The 22086-nt window shown below is 40.0% G+C and overlaps 1 protein-coding gene across 1 annotated transcript in view; it reads right to left on the bottom strand.

The window, feature by feature from the left end:
- LOC107093840 (AF4/FMR2 family member 2-like) overlaps positions 1-22086 on the bottom strand; it is a 297213-nt gene that overhangs the window by 4896 nt on the left and 270231 nt on the right. The window contains exons 18-24 of the mRNA XM_015389141.1: positions 15963-16194; positions 15627-15760; positions 13361-13424; positions 12726-12862; positions 9361-9432; positions 7214-7307; positions 3496-3548 (exon numbers count right to left, since the gene is read on the bottom strand). Coding sequence (XP_015244627.1) covers positions 3496-3548; positions 7214-7307; positions 9361-9432; positions 12726-12862; positions 13361-13424; positions 15627-15760; positions 15963-16194 — 786 coding nt within the window. The remainder of the gene's footprint in view (positions 1-3495; positions 3549-7213; positions 7308-9360; positions 9433-12725; positions 12863-13360; positions 13425-15626; positions 15761-15962; positions 16195-22086) is intronic.

The following is a 22086-nucleotide window of genomic DNA, read 5'->3' as shown; positions in this document are numbered from 1 at the left end:
CTCATTTGACTGGAGCTGTAAACGGAGCAAGGTGACTTTCCGTTTAGAACTTACGTGTAACACTGTACCACAATCTATCTGGCGACTTGAGCAAGAAACGAGATGATGTAGACGCTTTCCTAAGACCTGCCCCCTTCTTCTTCTGATTGGCTAACACTGTTAATTTCAGAGTGCTCCTTTGCTACCCTTGGCTGACAAACTTAAGGGGGATTTCGATTGTCTTTTTTAACTTATTTACCATCAATTTATTTTCGAGTGATTTTTTTTTTTTTTTTTTACCCATGTACAATTGCTACAAGCCGGAAATCCGGCCTGGGGCCGGAACACTTTAATCTCTGGATTCATATCCCCCTAATTGTAGAATTTTATTTAATATAACAAGACAAAAATAAATAAACAATATGGTGAGAAGTCCCCTTCACTCTGATATCTGTAGACTTCTTTAAGATTCCTCCTAAAGTCGCTCATCTCAGCAGAATCTCAAACCTTCCCCTTATCAGTAAGATTATTGAAATAACTGTTTCAACAGTCAAACAGCAGCTAATTCAGCGTCTTCCACTCAGGTTCTACCAAAGTACATAGACTTTCCTTATCAAGGTTGTTCAGTGATATCTGTATAAAACAGACTGTGGAAGAACCACAGTGCTGATATTATTGGACCTCAGTGCAGCGTTTGATTAACCTGACAACAGCCAGATGCATGTCTCGCTCCGCCTAGCTCCACTCACATACATCTGGGACACCGCTCATTGAAAGCGATTTCCACAACCAAATTTATGGTCTGGCCAATCAGGACGCAGGGCGGGTGTGTCCTGCATGTGACGTAGTGGAGAAGCGAGTTCTGTAAGTCGTTCGTCTATACTTTTTTGGTTGGCTTCTTTTTTTTAAATAAGTCTGCTTTGCACAATGTTGCCTTTTATCCGCACATTTTCATGGCCCAAAGGACATTGATCATTTACCGACATTGCGCTGATTCCACTGTTGCTATATCCAAGATGTCGGCTGTTCTGTTTTGTTTTTTTCCTGCGTAGCTCTCACAGCGTCACGGGTTAGCTTCGGTGTGAGTGGTTGAAATAGCACGTCGATAAAGATGACAGACAAGTGGCTTATCCAATCATATGCAAGGAGTTTTGATAAGGCCCAGCCTTCAGTAAAGGCAATTCCTATGGCGGTTTCCCAGATGTATGTGAGTGGAGCTAGGCGGAGCGAGACATGCATCTGGCTGTTGTCAGGTTAGCGTTTGATACCATTGATCACTACACTTTATTAGAGCGTCTGGAAAACTGGTTCAGCCTTTCTGGTAAACCACTGGACTGGTTAAAGTAGTTCGGGAAGCAGGTTATATCAGAGACCAGAGAAATTATATGATGTTCCCCAAAGGTCCATCTTAGGGCCCCTTTTATTCAGTATATACAGGCTCCCCCTAACTCGGGTCTTATAAAACAACAACAAAAGTCACCATCGCTATGAAGACGACACCCAGTTGTTCATCACTCTGTCCCCAAGAGACTATGAGCCTATTTCAGCTATGAGTAAAAGAGAAGAAATCAAGGCATGGATGAACAAAATATTCTTTTGCTGAAGCCAAACAAAACTGAAGTCATTTTTTTAAACTTAATTTATTGGACCAAAGTTTAAAAGTTTGCACACAGCTTCAGTTAATGCAGCTAGAAAGCAGCAGTCAGGCTGTAAATCGGGGTGTAGTTACATCAGCGTATGTCTGACATATGCCAGCATTTTTGCTAGATTTTTCATACGTCAGGTATAAAATTTGGCAAAAATGCTGGCATACGTTGGATAAGTTATGGATACGTTTTGTATACGTTATGAGAATGCTGAAGCATGGTGGAACACGTTGACATTACTTGTTGTATGCCACCGTATGCCATACATGGGTCATAAGTTACAGGTTAGTTATTTGATCGTTGACATACGTTAAGTGTAAGTTACTCATAAGTCCTGGCATCTACCTTATCCAAAACCTGTGAGTAAGTTGGGCATAACTTATGCGTAACTTATCAAGAACTTCTCTCCAACGTATATCAACGTATTTGACGCGTTGCAGATGACCACTGAACGTGTTCCTAACTTACAGCTACTGTAAAACAGCATACTGGCGCCGTTTTGGTATAAAGGGGGTTCACAGGAGGAAATCATCAGTTCTCCTCCAGACTTCATCCCCATCATAGGGTGAGAGAGAAGGTGAGTCTGATGGATCCTCCTGCTTTCATGCCCACGACCAACAAATTCCTAGCAGACATGACGCTGATCCACTACAACAGCAAACCTTCTTTCTTCTTCTTTTTATTTATTCTTTTTTTTGGGTGGGTGTTAAACAGCTAGGTTAATACCGCAATCAAATAAATCTTTTTATGCGGACCAGGGGCCTCAGGGTGCATCGCTGCCCCCCTCAGGACACTGGATTGTGCATCATTTTATGGGCATTACGCTGCCGTGCGTTATGAATAAGTTAGGCTGTCTATGGAAATACTCTCTGGACTCATTATGAATACGCTATGTAAAGGCAAAAAACTTAAAAAAATACATAGAAAGTTCAGCGTATGCCAGCCATTTAAGAGATTCTGGGACGTCGGGAATACGCTGTCTAAATCGGCAAGCTGTGACAGGGCCCTTTGAGTCCAGTGCTGAAGCTCTTAATAGTCACTGCTGCCACCCTCTGGTTTAGGGATGAACTGCTTATTCTGTCAAATAATGTTAAAGAATCCTTGAAAAAATTCCTGTATCCAGATAATAATCTGGATCATCACCAACATTTAATGGACTGTTCCTTGGACTGAGGCACACCTCTGATAGAAATATTATTAAAATCTGTTCTTAACTTTTTAAGATATCTTTCTAAAAGAAAAACACGACTGAAACCATAACCTCTCAGGTTATTACCACGTCAACACATTGCCTCTATCTTTAGGTCTAGAATTCAGTAAATGGGGGCGGGGGCTTCTTTAATTCAAACAGTAGAAGAAGTGAGAGCCGTTCTGATATTCTCAGCAAACGAACATAAGACGTGTCAGAACGAATGAATCTTCCTGTGTAGCGCAGCAGGGCACGGGTCTGTGCCAGTGATGTAATGTCTGTGATGTGGCCTTGACCTCACCGACCCCCAACTTGTGTCTAATTCAGTACCACTCCCCCCCCCCAACACACTCAGAGCGAGCTCCAACCCTGCTGCTGCGCAGCATCAGAGCTGTCCAAACTCATTAGTTTCACATCCGCGACTCCTCCACGCCTCTCCTCCTCCATCCATCATCCCTGCCTCCATGCCTCCATCACTCCTCCTCAGCAGCCCCTCCAGTCTTCTCCTTCTCACATCTACAACAAATCAATCCCTTTATTTGCTTCCTGAGGGGTTTGTTTGAGCAAGCGGCTGTCGTGCGCCGGCTCGGAAAGCTGCAGCAGAGCTCCGGTGAATTATAAATTCTCAATTATGGAGGTGAACCAAGGGGCTGATACTTGTTGGTGTGTGCGGTTACTCACTTTCCGTTGGTCCTCCAAGGAGACGGGGCTTGATGGGAACTCTTTGCCGAATTCTGGATGACAAAAACACAGTTTTATTAATGCATGTTGTTTACGGCTGAGCAGTAGGAGGAAAACACAAGTTGGAATCTTAGGAGAAAAATGAAAAAAACAAAACATTAAGACAATCCAGAGGCAAGGGTTTACAACAAGACAGTGAAGATTAACTAAAGTTTAGGCATATTTATAAACATGTATCTTGAAATAATAATAAATAATAAAACAATAATAAAACAACTAATTTATTTCACAATCATTTAACACATTAGTGTACCGCAGGGCCTAATATTAGGAAAAGAAACACAAGCAATTATGAATAATAATTTAAAAAGGGAAACAAAACTCTATATAAGATCAAAATTATATAACATTATTTACAAAAGGAAGTTTTGTTTTATAGTTTTAATTTTTAATCTGCATTTTTCTCTTAAAGAAAAAATAACAACCGGATGAACAGGAAACAGAGGAACAGTGAAAATGTCAAACCTTGCAGCTCTGTCTCGAGATTCGGCCCATTTTGGTACTTTTTTTAAAGCTCAGTAACTAGTTACATTATTGCAGCATATTTATGAAAAAAACTAACTTTACGGATTGGTATTTTTGGACAACCATTGGAGAAGTGAGGAGGAAAAATAAAATTTAAGAACTAATATTCTAGAGACATCCAGTAAACTTTTTTTATTTATTGATATTAATCATTAAATTCCTAAAACTATTATATGATTTATGTCAGTAGAAACGCTAGAATGGACTATTCTCCCTGCTGCCCTCTGGGAAGAGGCTTTGCAGCATTCGATGCAAGTCCAGCTGATTCTGCAACAGCTTCTTCCCCACCGCCATCAGACAGCTGAACTGTTAAAAAACTCTAAATCATGTCATAGACTCTGCATCACACTGATAACACCAAACCAAAATACGGCATATTTGCACCGTATATATTTGTCCTGAAATGCTCTGAACTTCCATATAAATGTGTTTTTGAGCCACATTTTTTTTTTTTTCTCCTACACTGTTTATATTTGATCACTGCTGCACTTTATGAAGTGTAGATTTATTTCACTGCTAAGCTGCTGCTCATTTACTGTCTGAAAGCTGTTCAAAATTAAATTTTGGTTCGTATACTGTATACTCTGTGTATACAGTACAAAATGACAATAAATGTTGTCTAAGTCTAAAAACTGTCTCACAAGCTTCAGCACCCTTCATTGTATAGAATGTGAATGTTTTGTTAAAAGGTTCTGTGTGAAAGGTGAGACGTCTCATTTCTTCCAGAGCAGGAGCCTCACTCCTGCCAAAGCAGGACTCCTATAGCATACTACACATCCATTACAGGAAAAAATTTTAGCTTGTTAATTTATTAATAATAAAATAATTGAACTTCATTGATCTTACATTGGAGAAATTTACCTCTGCATTTAACCCATCCCCTTGGGAAGCAGTGGGCTGCCATCGTGGAGAGAGCAGTGCAGGGTTACGGGTCTTGCACAGAGACCCAGACAGGCAGTTTGTGGGAATTGGGCTCGAACTCACAACCTCAGGATTCCACGCTCTATGCCCTAACCACTAGGCTGCCACTCCACTCTAGTGGGAAAAATCCCTTAAATTAAAAGAAAAACAATCTAATTTGCTGCTGTAATCTCTTATTCTTTTAATAAGCCATGTAACTTGCTAGGATCACATCTGATGTTGCTCACAGGGGTCCTCAGTGAACCCAGGGGGGTTTTGTTTATGCTCAGGCACATGAACAATTAGAGGGAATATTTAGAGGTATAGTGGAGGATGTTATTTTTCTGGGTTGATCACCAAAATAAGTGGTCCTCCTAATTGTCAATCATTCTGTTGCTATGTTTACATAAGGCCATCCTACGTGCTCGTCTCCATTTTCATTTACCGGTGGTGAGTCTGACATAGTGGGAAAATTGCAAATCTTCTTTTGGAAAGTAACTTTTAAACAGAGCGTGCACGAGGAGAAATGTGCTCGTGCATTCACTCGTACATGTTTAATAGGCGTTCCCTCTCTGGAGCAGGTACAGAGTTGTGCATGTGCCCTGCAAAAACAATCTAGACCATCTAGAAATAAGTAAACATATCTTAAATTAAGTGTATTTCCCTTTAATTTGAGCAGGTAAATAAGATGATTTGGCAATGGAATGAGAAGTTTTGCTCTTAAAATAAAAATAATTAGATAATATGCATTTGAAGTAAGACAATGAAACAGTTTTTTCTCATTTTAAATGTAAATTGTCGTGTTCCATTTGCAAATTGTCACTTACCACCTAAATTCAAGAAAAAATGCACTTATTTTAATAAAAATAACTTATTTAGATTTCTAGTTTTTTGCAGTGTGCATATTATTATTTTTTTTTAAGTGGAGAGAACAGGTCTTAAATAATTATTGTAAATCCTCCACAACACCTTTAGGTTCCCTCTAATTCATTGCATTATAAAACTGCCTTTGTGTGTTTTTTTTTTTTAAATGGTCCAAAAAAAGTTTTGAGGATGAAGTTTTGAAGACAGATTGACCACAAGATGAATTTCCTCAGTTTTAAAATGTCTCTGTAATTTACACAATTCTCTAAATCATCTCTATTCTTTTTTTAAATGCTAATTTCCTTCCTTTCNATGTGCCCTGCAAAAACAATCTAGACCATCTAGAAATAAGTAAACATATCTTAAATTAAGTGTATTTCCCCTTAATTTGAGCAGGTAAATTAGATGATTTGCCAATGAAATTAGTAGTTTTGCTCTTAAAATAAAAATAATTAGATAATATGCATTTGAAATAAGACAATGAAACAGTTTTTTCTTATTTTAAATGTAAATTGTCTTGTTCCATTTGCAAATTGTCTCACTTACCAACTAAATTCAAGAAAAAATGCACTTATTTTATTAAAAATGACATTTAGATTTCTAGTTTTTTGCAGTGTGCATTTTTTTTAAGTGGAGAGAGCAGGTCTTCAATAATTATTGCAAATCCTCCACAACAACTTTAGGTTCCCTCTAATTCATTGCATTATAAAACTGCCTTTGTGTGTTTTTTTTTTTTTTTTTTATTTAAATGGTACAAAAAAAGTTTTGAGGATGAAGGTTTGAAGACAGATTGACCAAAAGATGAATTTCCTCAGTTTTAAAATGTCTCTGTAATTTACACAATTCTCTAAATCATCTCTATTCTTTTTTTAAATGCTAATTTCCTTCCTTTCCAGGCTGTAACTTCTGAGAAACGTTAGTCGGCTAAATGAGTTACAGAACTGCTCTGACTGTTGTTTTGCAAAATGAACCGCTCTGACTCTGTCAACACATCTCGTCTGTAAACAGCCTGCGCACATATGCGCAGCTAAACCCCCTGTCAGTTCCTACCCAGAAATCCAATCCCATCAGTGTAAAACGCAGAACTGTGATAATGACATCCTCAGTAATTAATTCAACTAAACGTAATTAATCAAAACAAGCACATTAAACCGCAACAATCCACTGTGATGATGGATGGAGCTAATTAGTGCATTAATATTAAAGGAAAAAGAAAGGAATTTCACAACGGCATGCAAAATTAATGCACAGGCGGCATGAAAATGGATCTGAAATGAGTTTTAGGGGACTGCAGTTGGCGCTGCGCCGCCCTTCACTGAGGCAGGCGATGAGAGACAGGGGAAGGAAATAAACTCTGTTCAATTGCTACCTTGAAGTAGTCCATGAGCGAGCGCGAGTACTTGACAGCGTGGTCTTTCTTCAGATGGAACATCCTCAGATACAGCAGAGACAGACAGCGGTTACTGTGGGAACACAAACATTAGGAGGCACGTGAATCCTCTGTACAGATTTCCTGGTAAAGCAAAATATTGTTTATACAATCCACACAGAATTCAGTTCAATTCAGTTTATTTCTATGGCGCCAAATTCACAACACATGTCATCTCAAGGCACTTTACAGTTCAACCAGATCATCCAGTCAAAATGATTCAAAGTTTTCTTTTGTAAGGAAAAGCTTGATTGCATCGACTCATTGATTTGAATGCAATCCCTCACACTAAGCATGCTTGTAGCGACAGTGGAGAGGAAAAACTCCCTTTTAACAGGAAGAAACCTCCAGCAGAACCAGGCTCAGTGTGAGCGGCCATCTGCTGAGGCTGACTGGGGTTCAAGGAGACAGAAGCAGAGATAGAAAAAGCAGCTGTAAAAGGCGGCCCCGTCCAGGAAACATACAGCCAGGCTGATGAGCTCTGAGCCAGCTCCCATGTCAGAGGATGAAGAGAGCACATCCAGTTAGTCACGGTCAGAGAAACAGGATTACACTGGAAAACAGGCTGATCTCCAACACCTATAAACAAAGGTGTTGATGGCAGCAGCACAGCTAATATTTCTCTCCAGGATGAAATATCAACTGCGAAATCAAAGACTTCAGAAAGGCCCTTTATGAGAGGAGACTTATGTCAATATTAATTTAGCTTTTATTTTATCTGCATATTCTGACAAAAAAAAGGTGACTAGATGTGTCCATATGCCTGCTTTGGGCATGTCAACATTTATTTTACACTACACTGAGTTCAAGGAAGCAAAGAAAGACAAAAAAGGGACAAAAAGAGGGAAGCCTGGAGTCGTTAGTGGTGCAAACATCATTTATAAACAACATTAATCTGGTAAAAAGGCAGATTGCTGTTTGTTTTCAGGACTATCTGACACCAGACATTAGTTTGTGCTGCTTTTCTGGAGTTAAGAGGATATGTTCTGCCTGGAACAGAGCACTGACAGTCAGCTGGACTGCTTAGGTCTGAGGACTTTATGGCAAAATGCATCAAACAACAAACATTTGAATTGGTTGAGGAGGTCAGAGGGGCTGAATTTTTACAGAAGATGGAAAACCGTGTACGGAGATGCTATTTCCCTACTATTTAGTGCTTCTAACGTTTAAAACTCCACAAAGATGAAAGTTGTTACCAAACTGATCACATCGTAGCAGGTAAGAACACATTGCTGTCGCTAAATAAGCTTAGCTATCACTGCTTATTGTTTATAATAAAAAACTTGTCATATTTATTTAAATAGTATACTATCCATTTTATTTACACTCAGCTCAACTTTATTTATAAAGCACTTTAAAACAACCACAGCTGCCACAAAGTGCTGTACATAGCAAGTTAAGTTACAATTGTATAAAAACAAGATAGAAGTTTAAAAAATAAAACAAATATAATAAGATAAATTGATTAAAACAAATAATAAAATGAGGTTTTAAGACGATTTTTAAAAAGGATTGTTTAATATGGGGGAGCTCATTCCACAAATCTGTAGCAGTAACCTAAAAAGCTCTGTCTGCTCTGAGCCTCTGTTTGGACCTCAGTGCCTCCAGCAGCAGGAGGTCAGCTGACCTGAGGCACCGAATTATTTATAATATATATATATATATATATATATATATATATATTAAAAATGGCAAAATCTTTTGTTTTCCAGCCACTTTTTTTGAAATTCGCATTTTCCTAATCTCGCTTTTTCTCCACCACAAGCTTCTTTTCCGAACATACGGCTTTACGATCAACCGGAAGCAGTTCTGTGCAAACACGCAGATCCACCTATATTCTATATATCCGACAAAATTGTTTTTATAAATTTATTTATTTATTTTTTTAATAAAGCATTTTAAATGCCATGATAATCACATTTAATGAATTTTAAGGCCTTAATTTAAAAAATAATATTTGAATGACTTAATGATTTTTAATGACCCGCGGAAACCCTGATTAAAGAAATTAGGTGCAGAAAAAGTAGGTTTCCCTTCTTCTGTATGAAGCTGACACACAAACACATGAGTGAAGAGGAAGGACGTACCAAAGAACTGCTAGCCTCTTCTCCAAGATGGTGGCCGAGTGGCTGGTGAAGTTCTTTAACCTCATGGCATACCTGTAAGAAAGAGAATATGTTCACCCCTTCAGGAAAATTTAGAGAAATTAATCTGTTACTGATGGAATAAAAGAGTTTTTAAGAACCAAATGGACATTAATCATTGGAGATTTATGGAAGTAACAGCTTTATTATTTATCGATCTTTGAAGACAAATTCTCATCTTTTCTGCTGTCGTTTCTTTAGGGGAGCAGTCAAAGGGGAAACCACTGATCTGAAACCCTGCTTCTTCCAGCGATTCAGTGCCTTGCTCGAGGACACTCCATCAGGATGGATGAGTGCAGATGAGCGGATCTTGAACCCTGACACTCGAGTTAAATGACCGTGTCCCACTTCACGGCCCCGCCGTCGGCCCAGCACCGTTCAGACGGAGCCGCTCAGATGGAGCCACTCATTTATTATTCGCGCCTCGCTCTTTCTGAATCGCACTCACTGGTTAGAAAAGCTGGCATGCAGCTCTCAAAAGACAAAACCCTGAGATCTGGTGGCGTAGCACTGGCTGAATAACACGGATTAGCAACCATGTAGCTGTGTGAGGCTGGAAAAACAAAAAGCCTCTGAGCTGAAGGGTCCAGCTGATTAAAGACAGGCACAGTCTAGTTTGTCATTTGCAGTGGAAATGGATGGAAACATACATGGCTGCAGTATTTACCATAAAGATAAAATGACAAATTTTCAATTTACATAAAAGGAAGATTTAAACTGAATATTCAATAATAGTGATTTGGGTCTGTGGCGATTGAGCAGGGTTGACAAAAGCCCCATTTACACTTCCTCTCTGAAACCGATCCATGCAGAGTTCGGACCGAGCTTGGATCAGTTAACTGTGCCGTGCTCGGTTCCTTATGACCGTTTACACATCAGGCTACCACAGTTCCTCACCTCCTATTAACCATTAACAACAAAGAAGCAAATCAAAATGGTGGCGCCCCTAACATTCAGAAAGTTTGGTTACAATTTTGTTGTTTGTGGAAAGTCAGGCAAAGAAGGCAGCCTTTGGTGAATTTACTTGACAGATTTGGCTTTTGGGAAGTGGATATGACAAACAATACACTGGAAAAAATCGAACTCTAGTCATTTTTTCTTAAAATAAGTGAATCTTTTCTTGAATTGAGGACGTAAGTGAGACACTTTGCCAATGGAACAAAACAATTTACATTCAAAATAAGGAAAAAACAATTGCATTGTCTTCTTTTACGTGCAAATTAGCAAATTATTTTATTTTAAGACTAAAAATACTAATTTCATTGGCAGATCATCTAATTTACCTACTCAAATTAAAGACAAATACACTTAATTTAAGAAATGTTGACTCATTTCTAGATGTTTTAGCTGTGTAGTCTAATCAGGGCTTACAGACGCAGGAAACAATGAAAGACGTTGAGGTTGATCACACTGCTAAGCAGAATCACCACTGGAAATCGTGTGGCATGGTAGGGAAGCTAGTATTTTTATGAATGTCTGAAATTTCATGATTACGGAGGCTGACTGTAAGAAGATGATGCTGTTTTGTGGCAGTTGGCATGCAACTTACTGATCTGCGTTACCGCCAACTACAGGAAGCTGACTGTAAGGAGATGATGCGGTCTGCTCATGCGCTCGTGAGCCAGAAATGAACCGCGCTGAGCCCTACAGTTCGGTTGTGTTCAGTTTTGCGTGCCGTTTACACTCAACAGTTATCTCGGTTACCGTGCTCGGACAGATCTCGGTACGGTTTAAAAATACGTAGTTTAAATATGGATAAAGACTCATGGATAGGTCTTAAGACATCTTCAAAAAACTAAGCTGAAGTCCAATGGCTCTCCAATTTAAGCCTGTTTATTTTTGCCATGACATAGATGGCTGAGAATTTACACAGGCAAATAAAACACAGTATTCAAAAGTTTACTATGCTAACTGCATTAGAAAGCACAGAAAATGTTGAGCCTTATTCCAGTAAAGGCTAATACTAGTTCAACAGCAGGTATGTGATTACCATCACAGGGACTTAAAGGAAGATACTGTATATTTTTTTGCCCCTTCAATATGTTCTTAAATATGTTTGCTCTCTGTTTTGGTATGACTTGCTGATCATTTACCCAGTAATATATGTGAGTGATGGAAATAAATATTTATTTTATTTTTGGAGCCTAAAGCTTTACTTTGAATGTCTTAAAAATTACTGACCAGTAATTTCCTTCCTGCACAGGACATCAAACTACCACATTGTAAATAATGAAAACACACAGATTTAGTGGTCTATGAATAAAATAATCAGAATAAAATAAAAAAAACCTTTAAAACCACAGACACACACGAAGAAAAAAGCAAGTTTTAAAAACTGGGACACCAAATGTGCCTTTATAGTTTACTTTTTGTGCCACTGGGAGGGGGGCAATAAACAAATATGTCAACAAAATATGTCATAAATTGTCAAAATAATGCCTGGGACGTGCAGACAGCACTAGAAGATCCATTTACTCAGTTTGTCCTGCTGAAACAACAGTTGCTCTAACATTACAGAGACATTTAAGCTTTGCTTTCTGTAAACCTAATGCATGTTGTGGAGTAAAAAAATTTTGAGGTATGTCTGTTCTTTGCCTCAAAGGCTCTAAATGATGATCATGAGAGATAAGAATGAGTTAAACAGCCTACTTCATGGTATGAAGGGGAGGACTGTTGTTATGAGAAGTGAAAGATAAATTAAACTGACAGGGAACGGTCTTTATTAACTCAAGTTGTTTTTACTCCAAATGTTCAAGTGTGAGAAAGTTCTTTATGCAGGGGGTGGGTTGGTTCCCCTGGGATTTTGTAAGGTATAAATGTATGTACTGAGGTTGCCTCAGTCAGAAGCTTTATCTCTCCGTCTGAGGACGTTAATTAAATTTGAACCTTTTTTCTTGCTAGAAATGTCTCAGCTTCCTAACTCCACAATGTAATTTTAAAGCAGAAATAAACCTTTTCTGATTTTATAACATTTTAGCAGCTAATGTTTGAGACCAGGCAAATAAAGAGCAGGGATGGGTTCATGTTGACTGTTTGAGTGATTTCTGAATGTTTAGTTAATGAATGAAAACCAGTCTTAATCTGTGTGGAGGGAACCTGAGCTGGATCTTTTGAAGGTCGAACCTACACAACACAGAGAAGTAAAAGTTGTAACAAAATTCATTAAGGTCAGTAAAACTCCATTCGACTGGCAGAAGAGATTACTCAATCCTAGAGTATTTGACAGACAAGTACGTAAACGAGTACTTGTCTTTAAATAAAAACCAAAGATGTGCGACCTGTTACCTCCTGCTGCTTGTTCTCCATACCTGATCAGCTCCACGGTCTCCGAGTACATCGTATACGGCGATTTGGCCTCCAGCGGGTCTCGCTCCATGGCGTTCCCACACTCTATGAAGGAGAGGGCCCCATCTGCGTAGTTCACAGCTTTCCCGAATTTATCCGTCTGCAGCATACGGAAAAAAAGGAAGATGATAGACAGGTCGAGACGGGAAGAAATGCCAGAGAGAAGCATCCTAACAGCGCAGCCTTCACTTTGAATAATCTTCCACTAAGATGCTTATCCCCCAGATAAGTCTGAGAAAACAATGAGTACACCTAAGATAAATAACAAGTTCAATAAATCTCAGTTCATTGTTCGGGGAGGATCCAATAATTCTTCTGATACTGTATAGTCTTGCAGACATCATCACTCTTTGAGTACAATGCCCCCTTAGAGACAAACGGTGTAATAAATAACACAAATTATACAGTCCAGTCCTTGATACTAAATAGATTTGCATTCTGCAGAGACTGAAAGCCTGCATACAAATACAGCACAGGCTGTAGAAGTTAAACACCGAGTGTTTTCAAAGCAGTGTATCTAATGCTGTCTGAGCCTGAACTCAGAGGGGTGACTGCGGATCATTCACCGATTGATTTTCAGAGAAGTGCAACATCTTACCAAAGCATCAGCCTTGTGCTTCAGCCTCTTTGCCTCCTGCATGTAGTACTCTGCACTGTGGACTCTGTAAAATAACAACAACAAGAGAGGACATTGAATTCATGTCTGCACAAAGCAATAACTAAACAAACAGGCTAGAATGATGGAGTGATTTACATAATCACTGACTACACAGAAGCCTGCTTATGTATACAAACCTCAGGCTTGTTGTAACCTTAGAATAACAACAACAAAATATGCTTCATGAATAATGCAGAGGCCTTTTGGGATAAATAAGTACGGAGATGTATCATCTGTCCCAGTTTTAACAGAACTGGACAAGTGCTGATGTAGTTAATGTTGCTACATAACACTAACAGGCCACCTTTTGGCTCTTATTAAGAAGAAACCGCAACATCCTTAAAACTGAAAGTGTAACTTTGGATGGGCTTAGCTGTTATTCTTTCTGTCTCTGAGGAGTTTGTGATGTCCTGGGACTCTTAAAGTCTCTGAAATCATAAAGGTTACTTTTTTCAATACGTAACTTGAGACCCCAAAAAGTTCTGAACATGTGGCGTTCCCCAAGGCTCCATCTTAGGGCCCTTGGGGCCAGCTGCTTCAACTTCTTCCATTCCGTCTGTTCCACAGACTGTTCTTATTATGGTGTTCAGTGATCTTTATGATTCAGGACTGGATCAGTTTATATCCTACTAGAGAAACAGGGACTTCTTTGAGTCAGTCGGTACCTTTACATCAGAGACCAACAACTTCACGAGTTTCCCAACGGTTCATCAATTTATTCACTATATACAGAGTTTATACAAGACTGAGTAACTCTAATTCAATGCTTTTTAATGCTCTTAGTTGACAGAGAATGTCACTCCATTATACTGTCTCCAACTGTGATTTAGCTCTCTGTTTGGTGGTGGTTCAGGTGGTTCTGGTGACTATCAAAGGAATGTTAAAATTTGGCTCCAGGAAGGGCATTAGTTTACAGAGGTTTTCTCCATCTTTCATGCTAATTGCTGGCATGTCCTTTTCTAACATGTTTCAAAAACTTAGCGTAATGCCCTCCTCTTTTCTCTCATCACAACCTCACCTTCAGAGCACAGCAGAGACGTTATGCTGCTCCACCATGCAGCATGGTTAAATGGCCCTATTTCGGTGAGAACTGAAGGAGTTTGTCCAGCGTTCATATTTACAAACATATAAAGTTCATTCTGCATCCTTGTGTCCATTAAACAGGGGAAAAAAACATTTGCTGATTTATAGTGCAGGCATGCCTCTTCTCTGGCATTACTTCTCTTGCAAGTACCAATAGCCCCCTTTAAAATGAACAAGTGGGCCCTCTAGTGGACAGGGGTCACACTATGACACTGAACATAATTCCTTTAAAATGAACAAAACAAATGTTAATATAATAAACCATTAATTGACAATTAATCAGTAGTAGATTGTAATCTATTTATGATTAACTGTACTTGTGAAGAGATTAAATTCCCAAAGAGTGACAATGTGTGTTTCAGTGGAGATGGATAATGCATCATAAGAGAACACAGCTTTAAAGTCCTCCACATCTTCATGTGTGCTGAGCATCATCATGCGGTTTGTTCTCTGGTGGTGTGTAAGAAACCTCTGAGGCCGTCACAGAACAGCCAGATTTAGATTACGGCTGTAGCAATTAATCGCTATTGTTTGATTACTAATTTGGTGATAGAATGATGTGTGTGTATAAACATTCCATTAGCTGAAAATAAAATACGGTCACAGCAGTAATTAAGCCAAACCTGTAAAAGAAATACATAATTTTGTTTTTTCTTTAAATATACTGTATTCAAATCTCTTCAAGTGGTAGTTTCAGATTCACCTCATTCAAATTCTGTACATAGAAAAAAATCCTACAAAACACAACTACATTAATCAATTAGCAAAATAAGTGCTAATAAGTGCTATATATCTATATCTATATATATATATATATTGTTTAGATAAAAAGTCTCTAAACAAACAAATTCTTGTTGCTTCTAAAAGTGAATGGGGTTTAAAATGTGCAAGTTTATGATGTTCTGTCCATTAAAATCCAGTAAATGTAGTTGGTTTTCAAGTGAGAAAATGAGGAGAAATTTACTAATAGTGAAAACCTTTGTTGGGCCAGTATTTGGCACATGATTGGCTGGGATTTCAGGAAACACCTGCTCCTTGTTGACCAATCAAGGCTGTCTACAGATAATGCCACATATATGACGTTGAACTCTGCCGGCGTTTTCTGCCGTTGCGTCGTACGTACGTGTCAGTAAATGACAGCCTTGGTCTTCTTGGTTCAGCCTGGTCCAACAGGGCCTCAGACCACACCTCCGAGTCAGAGTGGCCGTTGGCATGGTAACTGTCTGCGCCGGGTTTGTCGCCGCCAGAGTCCAGGTCCTAATGTAGAGAGACCGTTAACTTTCATGGTTTCAACAGCTGAATAAATTGCTTAACAATTAGGCATCAAACGTTACTGTGCGTCATTAAAACTTAGAACAAGAAAGTGAAACCATCAGCTCGCTCAGTCCCATAAAAGTCCTGTATTATTATAAAAGAAATAAATCATCAGATGTTGGCCTAACCTTTAGGGAACACTTACGCTTCCGTTTCTTGCAGTCTTGCCCTCGCCTCTCCGGTGTCTGTGCGAGGAGGACGAGGAGGAAGCGGATGATGTGGAGCAGGGCAGCATCCCCACAGAACCGGCCTCCTCGGCGAGTGACGGGCCGCCTTCACAGGCTCGTTTGCGTGGCGGCTCATCGGAGAGCGGCGACAGCAGGGGGGGCAGCAGCTTCTCGTCACGTCGTCGGGTCTGCTTCCTGCTTAGAGAGCCGCTGGAGACAGAGACAACAGACAAAATAAATATTTACTGTTTTATTCATATTAAATTTATGTTTTGAACACAAACAGAAGATTAACATTTTTAGAGTAATACTGAATTGAATGTAACACATACCTATGTGAGCATTTTGAGTTAATAAATACACGTGAACTATTCTCCATTAGCACTTTCAATGATCTATGCAGGAAGCTTCAATGCCATGAGGCCCCCAGTATGTCCCAACTGATTCTTGCTTCTTTTCTTGCTTGTTGTGCTAATGCAGATTCTTTCCTGTTCACACTTTGACCTATTTATGCGCTCATGTCAACTTTTGTCAGTTTGCAGGGATTAAAGCAAAAATATATACAGACAGTGGCGTTGGATGTAGGAGTTTGCCATGAAATCGAAGGGTTGACGGTTCAAGCCCCGACTCCGACTTTCAGTGTCGTTGTGTCCTTGGGCAAGACGCTTCACCTGGATTGTCTACTGATGGTGGTCAGAGGGCTCTGTGGCGCCAGTGTACGGCAGCCCCGCTTCTGTCAGTGAGCCCCAGGGCAGCTGTGGCTACAATGTAGCTTGCCACCATCAGTGTGTGAATGGGTGAATGAATGTAGTGTAAAGCGCTTTGGTCAAGTCTCATGACTTGAATCAGGGTGCTATATAAGTACATGCCATTTACCATGTGTGTGTGTGTGTGTTTTCAAGCCATGCCAGGAGGGTGTGGGGGCATGGGATCAGAGCTTGCATGAATAATTGAAGACTAAATTTGACCTTTGAAAATCCAATACCAACAACAGCCAGAAGATGGCAGAAGTGCATCTATATCTAGTGTGAATGAGAGGTTGGGTTCGGTGAGGAAAGCACAAACCCTTAGTGTGCAGTACCACACGAACGGCACCCGCCCCCTTCTTCTTCTGTTTGGCTAATACTGTACGTTACAGAGCGCTTCTTTGCTACCTTTGGCTGACAAAAGCAAGAGGGATTTCAAATGGCTTTTTTATTTTTTATTTACCATCAATTTATTTTCGATTCATTTTTTTTTTTTCCCCACGGGCAGAAATCCGGCCTGGGGCCGGAACACTTTAATCCCTGAGTTTGAGAAGGAAAAAACCCAAACATTAAAGATATTTTTGATTTATGCTCAATATTGAAGCATGTTCTGCGCTATGTTATTCCACGCCACAACACAAGAGGGACAATCAGGAACTAGCTGTAGGTCTAGATACGGCCGAGGCGGTGAGGAAGCGGGGGTATGTTTGTCAACAATGGATGGACATGAGGGTGAAAAAGAGCGGGGATCCAGGTGGAAAAAGGGTCCCAGCTTTCCCGCACAACTCGCTCTTCTAGCTGGTCCGTCTTAATGAGTCTTTTCCACAATGGCGGTCATACAAACAAAACAAGCCTGTAAGGTACCAAACAGGTAATATGTATAATGTAGAGCGGATGTAGATTTGACCAATCAGAGGCCTCCTGTCTGCGGTCACCTACAGTTTTGGAGAGGTGCAGCAGAGTGTCTGCGGAAGGGGCGGGGCATATTTTTGTGACACACAGACGACCTGGTTTCTGAGTATAAACCAGCTTTAACTGTTTAGGGGCCTTTCTTTGCCTTGGGGCATTAAGTTGACCTGTAGTTTGTTGAAGTCTTTCGGGGGGCTTTAGTTGTGCTTTATTAATGTTATAGTGACCAAACTTTAACCAAACCAATTTAATTCCATTCAATTCAGTTTATTTATATAGCGTCAATTCACAACACGTGTCATCTCAAGGCACTTTATAGAGTCAATTCAACCAGATCAACAAGTGAGATTTGTTCTTTTCTATCTAAGGAAAACCAGTTGATTGCATCGACTCAATGACTCTACAGCAATCCCTCACACCAAGCTTGTAGCGACAGTGGAGAGGAAACCTCCCTTTAAACAGGAAGAACCCTCCAGCAGAACCAGGGCATTCTTTAAACTTCTCTGCCGTCTCCCTGACGTTTGTTCACTAATGTTCACTGACACAACTCTATAGCCTTTGGAGAACAGCTGCTTTAATCCCATGTTTAAATTAGACAGACTGACTGTAAGTAAATGAGACAGAATACAAACACATAATGCCTTTTCCTCATTCTCTCTTTACATCCCACATCACAAAAGCCCTGGATAAAGTTTAATAGTCTAAATATTTTACAAGGCACCATAAAGATTTCCAAAATTCCACCAAAATTCTTTGTAGGCTGGAAGTTGTCGTCAAGAAGGATTGCTCAATGGTTTAAAACAATACACCTGCATGCTGTTGTTCCTCTGCTCCAATGTGCCAGATTCATCGCAGCCCCAGCTTGACATCAACTTCTTCCAGAGAGCGGTTTATTACTCCTCACTTTCCATTTGCTAAATTAGGTAAAACATCTAAAACGCGCAGAGCAGCAGACTCTGGGGGCCAGGACTGGGAGACAACACCTTAAATGCACCCGAAGGAGAGGATGCAAAGTGGAGAGACTCCTGGAGGAGCCTGGAACGAGCGGAAAACAATCCCCTTAATTATCATTAGCATAACTTCTTCTCATTGGAGCAATGAGCCCATCCAGAGGAGCTTTAAACAGGGAGAAACAACCGTTTAAAAATATATATAAATATATATATTTCATTTCTTCTAAAAGTGCATTTTTCCTTCCCTTGTTTCACATTCATGGTTATTCCCTCAGCTGCCAGGTTGGAGCTCCAATGACTCACATTGTTTGCAACACAAGTGATAATATTTTTATGTTTTTCCTCTCTCTGGAAACTCTGGGGGGTTTGATGCAGCTAGAAAGTTGCTGAGCTCACAGAATAGGGCCCCAGGCACCGACATTAGAGATGATATACAAAATAAGGGAGACAAAGACTAATTACCTGCACTAGAGTATGTGTGTGTGTTTGCTGTGTGCAGCATAACCGCTGTGTGTTTGTGTTTGGATCTACTAATTTGCATGCATAAGGTGTTAAGTCTTCTCCTCCCTAACAGGCTCTGTAGAACCGGTGTTATATTTTTACCCTCTGTATATCTTGTTGAGTTATAGACTCACAGTGATAAATGGTTTTATGATCAACAAGCTCTTTATTGGTCTTTGTTGCCAAGATTGATGCAAATCTAAGGCAAAAAGAGTTTTGATGCTGCTGATTTTTGTTGTAATGTATGTTATCACCTGGAAATCTGACCTTTTCAGGTCAAAATGTTTGTGCTGCGCTTCAGTTAAAAGCTGCCCATCAATCAATAGGAAAGACTTTTTTTTTTTCCTGTGGGATTTTGTTCATACCAGTGTTATTTTGGTCAATTTCAGGATTAACATCATTAGCGAAAGAGTGCTAACATTACTGCACCTTGTTAGCAACAATCAGCATCTCACTTGCAGGCGCTGGTAAACTATTTCACTACTAGTGTTGCACTGATACCAGGATCAGGCAGGGCCCCGATCCAGTCCTAAAATGGTGGTATCGATATCTGCGAGTACCAACAAATAGGGCACTGATACCATATTGAGAGCCAAAAGTTTATTCAACTATTGTCACCCATTCCAGGTAGGCAATAAAAAGTTCTACTGGATTCACTTTATATTAGTCTTTTTCCTGCTTCACAAAGGTAGGCAGCAGCTTGACAAAGCCATGATGGCAATTATTTTACATGCAAGTAGTAGCAGTTCTTCATATATACACACATCAATTTCAAACAGTTGGCATTAGTATGGTATCGGCTAATACTGCACAGGCTGGTACCGGTCCCAAAAAATGGCATCGGTGCAACACTAGTCACTACCCAATCCCAGAAGGACAATCATCTGCTCATTTGCGCAATCAGATATACATCCAGGGCTTCCATAATGTAATTATGGTACTAATATTACTTATTTCTATCCTTAACTCTTTTTTTCTTCATTTTTTTTTGTCTTAATGAGAGCAGTGGGCTTTATGCTGCCCTGCAAGGCTTTAAACCTGGGTTTGAATGGAGACAAAGCCATTCTAAAGCACAGATCAAGGAGCTCATTTTGAGCCTGGATCCATATTTGTTTTTGATTCTGTTCATGGTGGAGAATCCTGCTTCACAGCAGCAGGTTGAGCCAAACATCCTCTAAATGTGCAGGGTCATCTTTGAGCACCATTTCACTTTTCTTTCACCAGTTCACCACAGTTCTTCCAGCAGTCCACACTTTCTCTGCTCTCTTTTTCTCATCATCTTCTCCTTCTTTCCCATCGCCCGGCTTGCCACAGGTTTGCCTGCTGTGTCTAAAAGTAGCAGCAGCAGCAACCCAGACTCACAGCAGCTCATTGGATCATTTCGATCATGTGCAGCCTGCTGATGGATGCTCCGGTGGGCTTTACCATATTAACAGGAGAAGTGGTGCAAGTGAAATTAGACACTGTCGTCAGACAACGTGTGGTAATTAATAAATGTTTTAGATCAGGTTGGGTCCGGAGTAGCCAGCAGGTGGGTTAATCGTTAATCTATGACCTCTCTAATATGTTGAATGTCCCCAGAAATCATGGACGTCGGGTCACCATAGAGCAAACAGATTAGTCAGATTCTCATTTGAGCCTCTGAGAAAGAAAAATGAGTATGGAAAAGGGTCTGAAGGAGCATCAGGATAACATAACATGACATAACATTCAAGTGTCCATGAATTTTCCAGCTTTTTAAAATTTTTTAATTGTCATTACACTGTCACAAGTACAGCTCAATGAAATTCACTCTATGCTTTTAACTCATCTTCTTGGGGATTTTTGTACGGCATTGTGCGGCGCACAATTGTGCGGCGCCCGGGGAGCAGTGTGTGGTTAAGGGCTTGAAGTCAGAACCTCTGGATCCAAAGCGCAATGCCCTAACCACTAGGCCACCACTCCCCTGGTGGTAAATTTGAAGATGCTAAAGAAAACATAGATCTCGTTTTTTTCATGAGGTAAATGTAACTGATTGCTGAGTATGGGGGTGATCAGTCCAGCCTGTAAACTACCTGCCAAAAGTCCCGGGGAGCTGCAAACAGAGCCTGGCCCTGATGATCTCATCACCCTGTTCACAGCTTTCCACTGAAAGCCTCCGGGATGATAAACAGAGCCAGGTGACAATCACACAGTGTCACAGGTTCAACCCTCGGTCACCCTGTCTTCCTCTCCGTGCCTCTTTAAGAAAGGCTGAGACGCTTTAAAAATATTTCCTCCATAGCTGTCACACAAAAGCTTATTTATAGCGCAGAGTCAAGCAGCCTGGTCTGTTTTTAAATAATTCACAGGGACAGCTGAAATTCACGCTTCGTCATTCCTGTGTCATACTGTGAATGAAAGTCGCCCTGCATGGCAGCTTCATTGGTGCAGTGAAAAATGTAAAGTGCTGCCAAAAAGACCCGCTCAGCATTAAAGTCGCCTGAAATCCTCTCTGCCAGTCCCCTGGGGAATGCTTGCTCAGTTTAGGGAGTGGGGAAAAGACAGCAAGGGGCATCTTCTAATTCACAGCTATTACTAACAACCTACTGATGAAAGAATGCATTTCATTTCCATCAGTTCCCTCAAACCTCTTTAGACCATCAGAGTATTCAAAAGACCAGCAGAGGGCCTGATAGCAAAATAGAGAACCATTGCAGAAATTACTCTGTTATCTAGAGAGGAAATTAAAGTAAATAAGCCAATCTGTTTCCTCTCACCCAACCTAGACTGCTGAGAACAGTGAAAGCAGGTTGAAATTGTCCCTCTGTAGGAGCACATTTCTGTGGATTGTAAAGTCCCTGTAGCTTGTTGCTTCTCAGTCTTTTAATTGACAAAAAAATCAAAAAGTTCTTTCCTGCCTAATATTATAAAGTCTTTCATTCAGAATTATCTCTGGTAGTATAGTATAGTATAGTATAGTATAGTATAGTATAGTATAGTATAGTATAGTATAGTATAGTATAGTATAGTAT

This window comes from Cyprinodon variegatus, unplaced genomic scaffold (genome assembly GCF_000732505.1).
Source record: "Cyprinodon variegatus isolate N-32 unplaced genomic scaffold, C_variegatus-1.0 Scaffold449, whole genome shotgun sequence".
In the NCBI taxonomy this organism is placed as follows: domain Eukaryota; kingdom Metazoa; phylum Chordata; class Actinopteri; order Cyprinodontiformes; family Cyprinodontidae; genus Cyprinodon; species Cyprinodon variegatus.
The sequence above is the reverse complement of the archived record's forward strand: the minus strand, read 5'-3'. Positions and strand labels throughout refer to the sequence as shown.